The 14,522-nt window shown below is 37.6% G+C and overlaps 1 protein-coding gene across 2 annotated transcripts in view; it reads right to left on the reverse strand.

Annotated features, from left to right (window-relative positions):
• Positions 1 to 14,437, reverse strand: part of LOC128017150 (diacylglycerol kinase delta) — a 56,771-nt gene extending 42,334 nt beyond the window's left edge. The window contains exons 1-2 of one of the 2 annotated variants that reach the window (XM_052602376.1): positions 14,032 to 14,437; positions 12,121 to 12,356 (exon numbers count right to left, since the gene is read on the reverse strand). In XM_052602376.1, the coding sequence (XP_052458336.1) occupies positions 12,121 to 12,297 (177 nt within the window). In that variant the 5' untranslated portion in view covers positions 12,298 to 12,356; positions 14,032 to 14,437. The remainder of the gene's footprint in view (positions 1 to 12,120; positions 12,357 to 14,031) is intronic. The other variant, XM_052602378.1, reaches the window with a different exon arrangement.
• Between the last annotated feature and the right edge of the window lie 85 nt (positions 14,438 to 14,522).

Genomic DNA, 14,522 nt, shown 5'->3' on the forward strand with positions numbered 1-14,522 from the left:
CACTAGGATGAAAATGTGACGAAAGTTTTCATTGACGAAAACTAGACTAAATAAAAAATGGCTGACAACATCAGGGCCGGCCCTGACTAATTTGCTGCCCTAGGCAAGATTTTACCTGGCGCCCCATGCATCACAGCCCATTTCACCCTGTCATTGTGTTCATGATTTAGCATATATATATATATATATATATATATATATATATATATATATATATATATATATATATATACACACACACACACACACACATTACAGCAGAACTGTTTCCAACACTCATAATAAATCATCATATTAGAATGATTTCTAAAGGATCATGTGATAGACTGGATGTCACATGTGACACTGAAGAATGGAGTAATGATGCTGAAAATTCAGCTTTGCATCACAGAAATAAATGATAATTTAAAGTATAATAAATTGAAAACAAATTATTTTAAATTGTAATAATATATCACAATATTAAATTTTTTCTGTATTTTTGATAAAATAAATGCAGGCTTGATGAGCAGAAGAAACTTCTTTCAAAAACTTCTTTACATCTCTTTACCTCTGTCTTTATCCTCTTCTCTTCTTTTTGGCACTGTATCTATCGTAGACTATGCTCATTTATAATGTGTCATGTAAATTCGGCCTTCCGTCACAATCAGGAAACTTTCACCGTGTCTAGAACTGGCGCGAGCTGCCAGGCCCGTTTTTACGAGCTGTGTGTTAACAAAAGCAGTGCTGTCTACATTGGATGCGGCGTCGGGCACGCTACACAACAAATTACTAACAACTGAAACTGAGACTTTTTTTTTTTTTTTTTGCTTTATTTGGTAGTATTTCGAATTAATGGTTTTTAAATAGTAGCCTATTATATTATTAAAAAAATATGTAAAAACAAAAAAAAAAAAACAAAAAAAATTCACTCGTTCACTCATTCTGGCACCCCTATGGATGAGTGGCGCCCTTAGCATTTGCCTATACCGCCTATGCCCTGGGCCGGCCCTGGACAACATTAACACTATTTAGCACCGTCTCTGGAAGTCATCTGGAATTCACAGAGCCACAATTACATATTTAACTACCGTTTCACCTGCAAGGTGAATACAGTTAAAGTAGGACAACTAAGTAAAGCAACTGAGCTTAATGTGTACTTTTTACTAAACATCTGCATTAATTTCTAACTATATCATGTAATCGTATTCGCTCTATGCATTAGGACTGATGAGCAAACCCTCTGCTACTTCACACCTCCTGTCAACAGTAGCATTCTGGGAAATCTGACCGCCATGTCACGGCACCCTGCTTGCATTCAGTCTGTTTCTCTTATCTAGCCAAATCTTTCTCTCTTTCTTTCTATGCATCTCTCAGTATGATCATTTTTGGACTTGATTATGATGAACGTCACAGGAAATAACAAGCACACTAAAACCATCTTCCTGCAGACCTGACCACAGCCACAAATAGACCTGCCTCAGCGTAAAAATGACTGACCTGCTAGCAATGCTTACTGGAAGAGAGAGAAAACAAGAGAAACAGAGAAAGAAGAACAATATGAAACTTCTTTACAAATGAAACCAAAAACCACTTCCTTCATGTAGTGATGACAATGGCCCAGATATAGAAATGCTGATCTCCACCTCACAACCAGCTCTATTTTCAATGCTCTACTTTGACACATCACTGACATAGTAAAGGGTGACCTAACATTGCTAAAGCAGTTAGCATTGCTGCATAAGTTTAAATCAGACTCATCTAAACATCAATCAAGAATCTGATGTGGTTCTTTCTGAATCCAGATCATCCGGATCACACATTCAACTTGCATGCTTCTGTACACAAATGTGTGTGTTCAGTCTGAATTTAGGCTTTCAAAGTGATGTGTGTGTGTGTTTGTGAGCAAGGCTTGCGTGTGTCCTCTGTTTACACTGCAGGTTGTTTGGTGCAGTGCTGATGCATGTGATCACTTTTAAGAGTTTTTATACTGGACCGCTCCAGATTTGACAAGAGTCGGGCACAGAACAATGGCCTTTGATTAGAGAAAAGGTCTGTCTCTCTCTCCTCTAAAACCCCTCAGTTTGGCCAGAGTGACAGTGTAAAAAAAAAAAAAGAATGACTCATTTCCCTGTTTCTACCTCTCTCTCTCTCTCGGCTTTTGGCCTGCATGAATGTGTAGATTCTCACTGCCCACACCCACAAAACTAACAGTTCTGACCCCTAGTTTAAGGTCATTAATCCACATTTCTAACAACTGTGCATATATTTCAGTATAGAAAATTAAGGGTAGACGTTGTTTACAGTAATGTTTGCAATAATGAATGTGAGCAATGCTGACAAACCCAAACCCTTCTAAAGTCAATCTCAAAAAATCATCACAGGAGGTGCTCGTGTGGTTCGCTTTCACATTGTTATATTCCACATAGGATATTTTTAATTGCTAGCTTATGTACAGATACAGTACATCACGCAGATGCTTTTGGCTGTTCATGTTTTTTTGCATTCAACAATACACCAATGAAATTAAAAGTTAATTTTTTTTTATTCCTGCATTGTGTTTCATTTTGTATATCCTGCATGCAAAAATGCATCACCATTAATCACAGTACTACCATTTGTACTATATACTGTAATGTATTAATAATAAATACTATTGTAACTAATTAATGAATACTAAGTGAATTGTAAATACTGTGGCACTGCTGGTATTTTGATGCTTGGGCACAGCAATACAACTTTAGCATTAGTAAACTGTGCAACACCAATGTATACTGTATGGAAACAGTGATGTATACATACTAATAACATTTGAGAAAAATGACTGAGCTACAGTCATAACTGACCTAGGATCAGTTTCACTACAGGAGCCTTAATCATACTGGGAAAATCTGAGATCTGAGAAGATTGAGAGAAAGACAAAGAGGAAGAAAGAAAGAAAGAAAAAGAGATATCCAATGTTGCTAAAAAGGTGACTGATAAAATCTAACTCTGACTACACTAAGTTCTGAGTGAAGTAAACCCCTGGACACTTCCTGTTTTGTAGAGTGTGTAGTGTGAATCAAAACCCTCTGCTGCTATTTTTAGTGGCAAAAAACATGCTCTGAAATGCAAAGTGCCAAAAGAGGAAACACAGAAGTAGACTTCCTTCCTGCTTCGGTTTTCTTCATTGAAACGATGAAAAGAATAGTTGAGAGAACGTGAGTGGGCGGCAACATGGCCTGATGGCTTCCATTTTGTCCTGACTGGAGGTGCTATCTGTTATGACATGTGCTATCCGTCTTCATTAGCAAAGAAAAGAGAGGAAAACTGACACATACTATAATCAATCATACTTACAACCCAGTAGTTCATTACACACGTTAAACATTATGACTGAGCTAATTCATTTCCATCATTTGATGGAGGTTTCTGTCCGGGGAAGCTTTGAGCATATAATATTTTCAGTCAAAAAGTCACTTCATGTTTTATATACAGCCATGTGTTCTGAACCAATGCGATTTCACTCTGGGTGAGACATGACAGAAATAGAAACCAAATAAATGACAAATCACAAACAGGTAGACTGGAGAGATGATTTATAACCTGTCAGTTTATCGCACCTGGTTAAGATAAACGCTCAGTAGACAGCATGTGCTGGGTTGCTCTGGGCAGCTGTGACAACTGGAAAAGAACTAAAAGCTACCTGCTGCATCTGTGCCTCTCATTCACTTGTCCTCTGCTCTCTCTGCCACCTGTCTCTCTCATGCATGTGTTCTCACAATGTGTGAAAGAGAGAGCTCATTACGGTAGACTTTTCTCAAAGGAGGATGAAGGACTGTGTGTGTGTGTGTGGATCACTCCCAGCTGAATGAAAACAACATGAAAGGAAGATGAGGGAAAAATAAATGCTAGGAATAAAGCATTTGGTACATGTGCATCAATGTTTAATCTATGTAACATCGCTTTAGCGCAAGCAAGCAAGAAAGAAGGAAAGCAAAAAAGAAAGCCTTCGTTTAGTTTGAAATAGAATATAATTAAATTGATTGTTAATAGGATTGCACATAGTTACTTTTCTAAAATCAGACAGTCTCAATGACATATGCGGCCAAAAAAATGCAACCCTCGAAATGAGACAAAGCTACCACTATGACCATTGTAGAATGATTCACAAACGAACAAATGACTCATATGAGCCTTTTCTTCTTAGTGAATCTATAAAATACACCACAACCAGTGTCCGATTTCCAGAAAGAATTACTCTTATGAGCTGGTTCTTGATAATGAATCAAAAACCTACAGCATGACCAACTGATTTGTGAACAAATAACTCTTAACTGAAGAAAGAAAAAAAAAATCATCACCTGATTCCCAAAATTAAGCAGTCATGAGAATGATTTTTTATATTTAATATATAGCTATGCCCAATTTTGTGACAGCATATTACGCTTTGAAAAATAAATGTTATGCATGAAAAAGCAGTAAAAGTCTATGTAAACATTTTTGCAATAATCATGCCAATGCGGTTTAATTTTTTTCCTAATTTAGTTTTTATCAATAATACAAAAATAATCTTTACTGGAACTCTTAAGAAATCAAAGGGCAATCATTAAATTCCTTAGGAAATTCATTAGTGCTCTTCAATTTTAGTCATAAAAGATTTACATTAGTAAACAGCTCCTCTGTTTCACACAGTATAACATTGCCATCTTCTTTATCTCACCCTCTCTCTCACACACAGACAAGTTCTGACAGCTAGTCCTGTTATCTAAATGCTCTGCAGTCTTTCTGTCCCCTCTGAACTTTCTGGACAAACCAGATATCCTTCAGGCTTCTCTCTTTTCCTTCCCTGTCTCACTATCTCACTATCTCTCTCTCTCTCCCTGTCTCTCTCTCTCTCTCTCTCTCTCTTCCCTCTATTCACTCCATTGACTTAATGGACTGTCAAGGCAATGATGGACGATGCTTTACTAATTAGGTTTTAACCTAGAAAGAGAGGGAGAGAAAAAGAAAAGGATGAGACAAGAAAAAAGAAAAACAAATTGCGAATAAGAAAGAGAGATGACACAGATACTACAAGGTGAATGCAAAAAGTAAAACAAAAAAGATAAATGATCAAAAGTTTCAAGGGCTTTGGAGTTAGGGTTCAGTTCATCCCAAAAGCGTTAATTTATACTCATAATTTACTAATTATCGTGTCCTTGCAAAATCCTTATGCTTTTATTACTTCTGCTGAACACATTTTTAAAGAACTGTTACTCAGCTCTTGCCAGTTCATAGTGGCTGGGAAAACAACACAGTCCATATGATTTGAACCTACTATTCCAAGTCTTCTGAATGCTCTGATCCTGTTCTCTCTGTCTTTTGCAATAATGTCTTTCTCTACGGGGACCCACAGAATCCACTGGGACAGAACATCAATACAAAAGGGACTTAAAGTCTCCTGGTGAACGGGATGAGAGACAGACATTCAGGCTGTCTTTGCTTCTAATTACTTTTAACTTCTTAAAGACAATCAACTTATCGGACAGCCCATAAAACATAATCTGATGTTAATTAGAAAACAAGGTTCTGCAGTTGTTTTAACGTGATTATGACATCCTGTCTATATATCTTAAAGCTAAAAAGCCAGTTTCGACAAAATAAGTTGGGCAAAGACAATGGTTTGATAGTTTCTTGAACCTTCAGTAGTCTGAGAATTCAGTCGCAGCTGTATTTTTCCAGTCTTGGACATACTTGACATAGTTTATCAGGTGATAACAGAAAACAGGCAATCACTAAAAGGCACAGACCTTGGCCGTCCAAAATTATAAAATCTTGTGTTACCCAAACCATTAATGATGGGTTGAGACCAAACTTACTGTGAATTACTCTCAGTCACCACATAAGATCACCTTCTGGGAAACACAACAAAGGGAAAAAACACAGGGTCATTCTTAGACATATCAGTCTAACCATTTCCTCATGTAATTCTACAGGGGTTTTGCACACACACAACATGACCCTTGATATTTTCCTCCCACTGAATACAGTTGGGCTTCAGTATCATCCACATAAATGTTCAAACAGAAACACCCAGGGCCAAAGAAACATTCACAGTGCCCTTCAACAGCCACGTGGTCTGAATTTTTTAGTCTTCTCAGAAGACACCTAGTAAAACTGTCTTGCACTGCTGCAGTGTTCTTGGACGTTTTATAACGCAGACCCACTAAAAACAGTAAGAACATACTGATGTGTCCAAGGATTCACTGATATTAAAATAATATACTATTTTGCCTATAAATTAAAAATAAAATACTTAATATTAAAATCAGTAGTTACAAGTGACAATAGGCATCAAAAATAATGTACAGCATGAAAAAATAAAATAGTAAGATATTGAAGTGTACAATTAACAGTTTTATTAAATTATTAGTGTTTTTAAAGAGTTTTAAGTGAGTGTTAGACGCCGCCAAATGTAAATCTAATCTAAATGTATAATAGAGGAAATGAGGATGAACAATTAAAAAACACAATATCAACTATGCTGTAAAATTACCCTAAACTGTAAAAAGACATAAAAATAGTGTAAAATTAGTAACGGTGATTCCTATGGCAATGACATCACCATAAACAACATTAACCTAAAAATTATTAGTTATATTTACTCTTTCCTCAGTATCACACCCTCCTTCACAGTGAGTGCACTCTTCACTTCTCTTTTTTTTTTTTACTCTTAACTAAGCTTTCTATTAATTAATTTATTTATTATTTAACTAGAAGGTTGTTTTGCTTGGTCCTTGACTAAATTTTTCAGTGCTATCCAGTCTTGCTACTGGCCCTAAAAATGACACCCGGATTTCCTGCTTTTCTAGGGACTTCAGCTCACACATTTACAGATTTTCAAACTGAGAATAGTGAATATATTAAATGTAGGTTTTGTATCAGACCTCTTTCTGTAGAAGACAAAACAGTAAACAGGTAGCAGTTTTCTGTAGGCTGTACTCTGTAGTCAGACTCATTCTTGTAGTGAAAATGGCAATAATGCTGGACACTGGTCTTGTTGGGTCACAGCCTCATTTAGTCACCTTAAGGAGAAACTAGTTGTTATGGAATTCTGCCCTTTTCCTCCTTAAACGTCAGCTGAATCTTGTGTCATTCTGCCTTATGGAAGATGGATTGAATGCACACACTGTGTCTCTCAGCTAACTCACACAAAACTCAACAGCACACATACTTTTCCTTCTTGCCTGCCTCCAGTTTCTGCACACAAAATTAATGAGGGCACTAACAAAAAGGGCATAGAGGGAGATAGAGTCTTATGTAATTCTTTACCCCTTGGAGAGGAAGAAGAAGAATAGGGCCATCTAACGCAGAGAAAGTATTGACAGTGCGCACTGATAAATGAGACCCTCCGAGGAAACCTGTTACAGGATATAAGTACACACATCACTGTTCCTCTCTTCTTCTTCCTAATTCACAAACACATACGTAAGATCTCTGCATACTTCCTCCTCTGTTTACTGTATCTCATTCGGTCTCTCATTTTTCTGTCTATACAAGTTCAACAATAAGAATTTCAATTTGTGAGCCCTATCTATCTATTTTATACAGCAAGGTAATGCAACCTTGGTGGCATATTTACATCAGCACAATTGAGCAGAATTCGCAAAACATTGTTTGTCGAGCCCTGCACACACTTATTTCTCAAGTCTCCTATGGACTAATCCTGTCACATCAACATAATTATAGACAGAAACACACAGGGCATGTTTGGAATGGCATATTACCTACTGTTTTGTAATGAAAGTAGAATGCAGTGTATATCTGTGCACATTATCTGAAATGGCTAACACTTCGGAATAGGGAACACATATTCACTATTAGAGTTTTCCCTTAATAAACTTCTAATTAGCTGCTAATCAATAGTTTGTAGATTTTTAAAAATGTTTCTGGAAAAATATAAAACAATATTATAGTGAAATATTATTACAATTTAAAATAACTATTATTTTTTTTTGTAACTTAATATACTTTAAAATGTCATTTAGTTTTTTGACATGGTAAAGCTGAATTTTCAGTCACATAATCCTTCAGAAATGATTCTAATCTAATCTGGTTTGGTGCTCAAGAAGCATTTCTTCTTATTATCAGTGTTGAAAATGTGTGTGTTTCTTCATGTTTTTGTGGAAACTGAATTCATCAAAACACTTATGGGGTAACTGTTGAAGACATGCACAAAACACACAACACGTTTGATTCTACCCATTTCAATGTCAGTGTGTGCACAGCAACAAGGTAATAAATGAACTCAGTCAGGCTGAAATGACATCCGGGTTTAACAAGTATGCTAATGAAGGGGAAATCACTAATGAGCAAGAGGAAGAAGCATGCAGTGTTTACTGACATCAATCTAAGCACACACAAACACACAATTACTTTTCATCAGGCACATACTGTACTGAATGTCAAATTTTGCTAAGCAGCATTAGCCTGTCATTAGCTGCCCTCAACATCTGATGACCCTCCAACGGACCGTCCACTGTCCGTTTATTGACTGTCTGATGTTGCACACAAAAATAGCAAGCACTGACTAAAATCACCATTTCTAGTCTGATGGACTGGCTTTACATTGTCTCCAAATGTAAGTGCACACAGGTTTTGTGAGTAGTGCAGTTACAACATATGCATCACAGAGAAGATTGAAGTACTGTATTATAATCTACTGCATGCCAATGTACCCCTAAACTCAAATTCTAACTGTGGTTGATTAGATGGTATCTTCCGGTCTTTTGGGTCAGATTAAGCTGCAATATGGATCTCAAGTAATATGGTGAGTGCTTATACAACACCCTTTTTCCCTGTCAAAGCTTACGTGTATACAAATGAAAATCAAAGACGTAATTTTCATAGATTCCTCTAAAGTGACATTTTCTATAAAATTGTAATGAGATAAAACATTTTCTTTGTGATATTATCAAGCATTATATTAAGTATGAAAATTATACTAACATTCAAAAGCTTAGGGTCAGTATGTTTGTTTGGCATTGCCACCATTTTTTTTTATATTTCAAAAAAATATGAATATATTATATTTTTGTTGTTGTTGAACAATCTATAAAAAAAGAAAAGAAAAAAAAGAATCACAGAATTGGATTTCTGAAGAATTATGTGACATTGAAGACCGGAGTAATGATGAAAATTCAGCTTTGACATCACATTAAAAAATTACACTTTAAAATGAATTAAAAGAGAAATATAACAGACCCCAAACTCTTGAACAGTAGTGTTCATGAAAATTATTTAAACTTTTCCAGATTGCAATAATCTAATTCCCAAAGAATTTCTACATTAAGTATTAGAAAAATGTTAGCATTGTTTGACAAAATGAAAACATTAACTTAATCTGTGTGATCGCCTGATTCAACTAATATTCTGTTAATTTCATCAACCCCACTGTCAAGATAAATATGACTGATGTGCTTATCTGGGATCATGTCCATCTTATTACAACTATGATCTAAATGTTCATGTACACAAAGCCATTGCTTATATGAGATCTGCTTACACTAAGCAGTTCAAATGGTTAAACTGATCTGAGGTCAATTTTCAGCTGTTTAACAGAGAGGAACTAAAGGCATTCAAGGCCTGATCTGAGATCTGGTTTAATGGAAGTTATGGTGGCAGTGGCATAAACCTTTGCACTCTGTAAGTAGCACTAAGTGTTAAATGTAAAAAGTTGTTCACTGGGCCAAGTCCAAACAGTGTCAGAGAAATACATAGCTAGTTACTAAGTGACTGCTTAAGCCCATCTGTAGATGAAAGAGAGATCTATAATCTTACATTGTCCTGTTATAATGACAGCCAACTCCCAAGCTAACAAAACAGGTGGCCTTCTCTGTTGCAGGCACATGTCACATGGGTCAAAGGAGAAAGGTCACCTGATACATGAATACTCTTTTTTTTCCTGCAGGGTCTGTCTTCCAGTCTCATTATTATATGGAGGCTTACCACCATCGGCGTAGGTTTAGGGGGGAACGCTAGGTACTAGTCCCTATCAATATTTTGAGATGACAAATTTGTCCCCACCAATATTTAGCAAGCTCCTTTGAACTGCTATTTGTATCTTTGCACTGCTATTTGGATCGATTCTAATGGCCAGGACAACGATAGTACAGGAAATGCTGTAATTTGATTGGCGGCGGGGTATCTGACAGGCTTCACGCCTGGGCCGGGACTACTTTTGTCCTTGCACTAGCAGCGAGCGGATGGTGGTGTGTGTGTGTGTGTGTGTGTGTGTGTGTGTGTGTGCGCACGCGCGCATATTGACGATGGCCGACGGTAAGTTACCAGGGCTGTCTCTCTGCCACATACATAAATAAATAAATACATAAATTCAGTTTTATTCTACTGTGGAAAATAGTATTAACTGGTGATAGTATGTGTTACCCAGGATGATAGAATGCTACGTTAGCAAGTAACTGAATGTCAATTAGCCTGTACCTTAACTTAGAATCTTGCAGTCAACGTAAACGTGAGTGTACTGGAGGGTAAATAGTGTTTATAATAGAAAATTAAATTTATTTAGATTTGTTTCCTTGTGGCAGAGTATTGTTTGTTAGTGTAAATACTAATGTATTTACTTTTATTTTTATTTTTTATTTTTTGAGAGTGCATTTTTGAGATTATATAGTTATACTAGCTCTTTAGGGACAGTATACAGGATGGTATATCAGGGTCAGGATACAATATAATGAGATGAAGTAGATTCACTTCTGTATTGTGATATTCTGGGGGGGGGGGGGGGGGGGATTCCCGGGGTGTCCCCACCAAAGCTAAGACCAAACCTACGCCCATGCTTACCACAGAATAAAAAATAAAAAAGTTAGTTGCAATTAGCCTTTCGCTGAGCCCCGCCCCACTTAGTTACTGTTGCTACCTCCGACAAACAAATGGTCAAACCAGCGTGACATATTGCCATGATGGGAAGAGGTATACCAGTGCGTGTCAGTGACCTTTTTTGGAGCAATACCTCTGCGATATCCTCCAGATTGAGGCAAAATGGGTTACAGTAGTGGAGGGATACATTCAAAATATAAAAATACGCAATGAAGGAGACACGACTTCTATCGAGGCTAATGCTTACCCGTCTCAAGCTAAATCTGAGAAAATCCCCTTCCACACTGTTTTATCCATCGTAGGCACCGCTCACGTTGTGTTTTCGGCTTTGGGAATGGAAAGAACACAACACCTCCAGACAATCTCTCTGGGTATCTAGTGTCCGATTTACAAACGCCGTGGGCGCACCGCTTCACCATCTTGCTTGGAGTCAATGTTTGTCGGAGCTGCTCACATATTAACGGTTGCTATGATGTGTGATTGGACGATGACCGTTCTGGAGGAGGGGCCAGCGAAAGGCTATTTCCGAGTTTATATCTCACAATTCTGACTTTTCCCCCCCTCAGAATTGCAAGATATAAAGTCACAATTGCAAGTTAACATCTGATCTCGCAATTCTTAGAGGAAAAGCTAGAACTGTGAGATATAAATTCGAAATTAGGAGAAAAAAAGGAAACAAGCTTCCAAATTCTTCCCACACGGATAGCTGTACATACACATTTATATAAGAAATTTTACATACTGTCTGCTCAACAATTCAAAAAATTCTACTGTTCTCATCTTATCAAAATGCAACACAATTCTGACACAATAAACAGGTATGTGTGAGGGGTCAAGGGTAAGGGTAGCCCTCAGTAGGTTTAATTAACAGACTGACCTCTACACCAAATGTCCCTCTTTGACAGGAAAAAAAAATCAATCAGCAAGAAGCTGCTTCAAATTAATTTTAAACTGAGCTCAATTAATCAACAACATTTGGTCCTTTGATTAACAAAAAACATCTGCATATAGACTACATGCTGTCTTGTGTATAATAGTAAGCATTATAATGACCGTCTCATATCCTTTTGTCATTTCAGGACTAAACATTAGTCCAACACTGACACTGATACTGTACATAAACTTGAACTAGGCATAGCATGCCAAGTATTTACTGATTCTGAGCCATCAGTGACTGTCCAATATGCACTACAGCTACAACTATACAGTGTGTGTGTGTGTGTGTGTGTGAGTGTGAGAGAGAGAGAGAGAGAGAGAGAGAGATTTTATTCTGTTAAATCCTACCTTGGCTCGAATCTGCCCAGAAGTGGATACTTTTCGGATGAGTTTGTGCGAGGTCTCCTCTGGCTCCCCGTCACTGTCCGATGACTCGTCACCTGCCTCGGGTTGAGGGTCCAGAGAGGTCAGGGACTGCCGGGGCTCCCGGACATAAAGTACATTTGGATTGAGCTTCGAGGCCATGACTGTGCAGGGGACACAATTTTCACAGCACTCGCCTCCTCCTCTGTGCCAAGTCAGCTCTGAAACCGAGAAAGCTAACGGTATTGATTCCCAAAGGGACTTCTTCTGCTTTCGTTTAAAAGCCCTATATAGCTCTATTAACTACAGTGTTCATACTGTAGCAAATTCGGTTCCTCTATTTTGATTGTGCTTAGTATTGAAGCCAACAAAAGAAACCAGTGTACTAACCAAAAGACATTTAACAACAACAGGGGATTATTTAGTCTATTGCACAACAGCAATAAGGGTAATGGCAAAAATTTGAGGTGATAAAAAGGAGAAATATTTTAGAACACAAGATCTTGTGATCATGTTGGTTTCATGCATAAAAAGTGGTGTAACAAACAAGGAAAGTGCTAAAATATTTAAAACTTGAATACCTTGAATTTAATTATTCAATAAAAAAAAACGACCTAAATGTCTGTCTAAAGTGATTTTTTAAAACAAAATTTCAACAGAAATAATATAAAAACATTGGGCTAAACTCATTTATACCCCCCTTTTTAAATTCAGCCTATATATATATATATATATATATATATATATATATATATATATATATATATATATATATATATATATATATATATATAGTGAGAGAGAGTGAGAGCTTAATACTTTTTATTTTTTTTTTATTATTACTATTACTCTTATTCTTTTTCTTTCTGTTAATACATATGTGCAACTGCTTTGGCTATACAAATGTACAGTTTTTGTCATGCCAATAAAGCTCACCTAGATAAAAATAATAATAAAATGAAATTGAGAGAGACAGTTACCATCTGAATTTTTACCTTAAGCCCCACAAAACCTCATATCCAAACGCATTTAAATTCATGGAGTGAAAACGTATTCATCATACAAAATACATCCAGGTTATTTTTCTGAATTGCTTTTTTCGCATTACATTAGATTCAGACAAAATAATGAGCGACACGCCATTGACCCTTATGCAGACGGTGAAGCCCATTAGCGCTTAGAATCGATCCAAACCCATCTGACATAATCCACAGACGGTCGCTGTCAGTGCTTTGAGAGATGCATGAACTCGCCGAGTGTTGCGAGCGCGTTCACAGCTGCGCATTCACAATCATTCGACTCGGCGACACTCCGTTATCACCTTTCTCGCGGTTAATCTAATTAAGTCAACTCTTGTCCCACAATATTGCATTAACGTGTCCCCATGCGTGACAAAACACAACGCTTTCTGCATCGGACTTCAGTTTATGGCACACGCAAACATCTCCTGTAAACACAAAATAACTACCTGTTATGATGTCGCGAGTCGGCGGTCTACATGTGAAAAACGAGCCAGTCGCTTTGCAGACCAATAAAGAGACGTTCGAGTGAATAATGATGCCATTACTGATATTTAAACGCAGGCGTCTAATGGGCTTTTGGATTTGACGCGATTATATTTACGCAGACATCTCTGACTCAGTAGCACCAGCTGTGTTTTCACGTCTTTCGAGCCAAAAACAGTAACGTTACATACACAATTTAGTGTTCTAACGAGAACAGTTTTCTCCGGCTTCGTCATTTGAATAAATCCGTTAACGGTTTGATTCACTGAATGCTCGCGGCTTTCGGCCATCACTTTCTGATTTGACAAACAGACTCAACTGTCACTCTCGCGCACGATTCCGCCTGCAGCGGTTGCGCCGACGAAATGAAAAGGTGGACGTGGTGTTTTACCTCTGTGGCGCGTTGTCGGTTCCCGTTGACCCTCGTATACGTGTGTTCTAGTTGCTCTCGGGCAGCGCGGTTAGATACTGTCAAATCTGCTCCTGTCGCGCACATACGCGCGTGGACGCATAGCATCGAATAAGGTTTGAATCGAAAGGGAGGGGTGGACTACAGCGCGAGAGCGTCTGTGTGTCAGCGCATCTGAATGGCTTGACAACAGACATCTAAGAATGTGTGAGAGATTAATCCATCACATACAGTATTATCGTTTAACTGCAGTTCTCAATGCAGCTAGGCTATAGAATGCTTTGTAGGATAGCTTCAGAATCTTCAGACGGGAGACTGATGATCAGGAAGAGAAATCTTCGCTTACGAAATATGTGACTTGTTGCTACATGTTGAGTTGCATGACAATGTTCTGACGGTTGAAGAGATCACTTGGGTAGGCTAATAATGGGCAGATAGTCACAGCACCACTAGATAAAAATGTTTAGCGTGCT

This window comes from Carassius gibelio, chromosome A7, assembly GCF_023724105.1.
Source record: "Carassius gibelio isolate Cgi1373 ecotype wild population from Czech Republic chromosome A7, carGib1.2-hapl.c, whole genome shotgun sequence".
NCBI lineage: Eukaryota > Metazoa > Chordata > Actinopteri > Cypriniformes > Cyprinidae > Carassius > Carassius gibelio.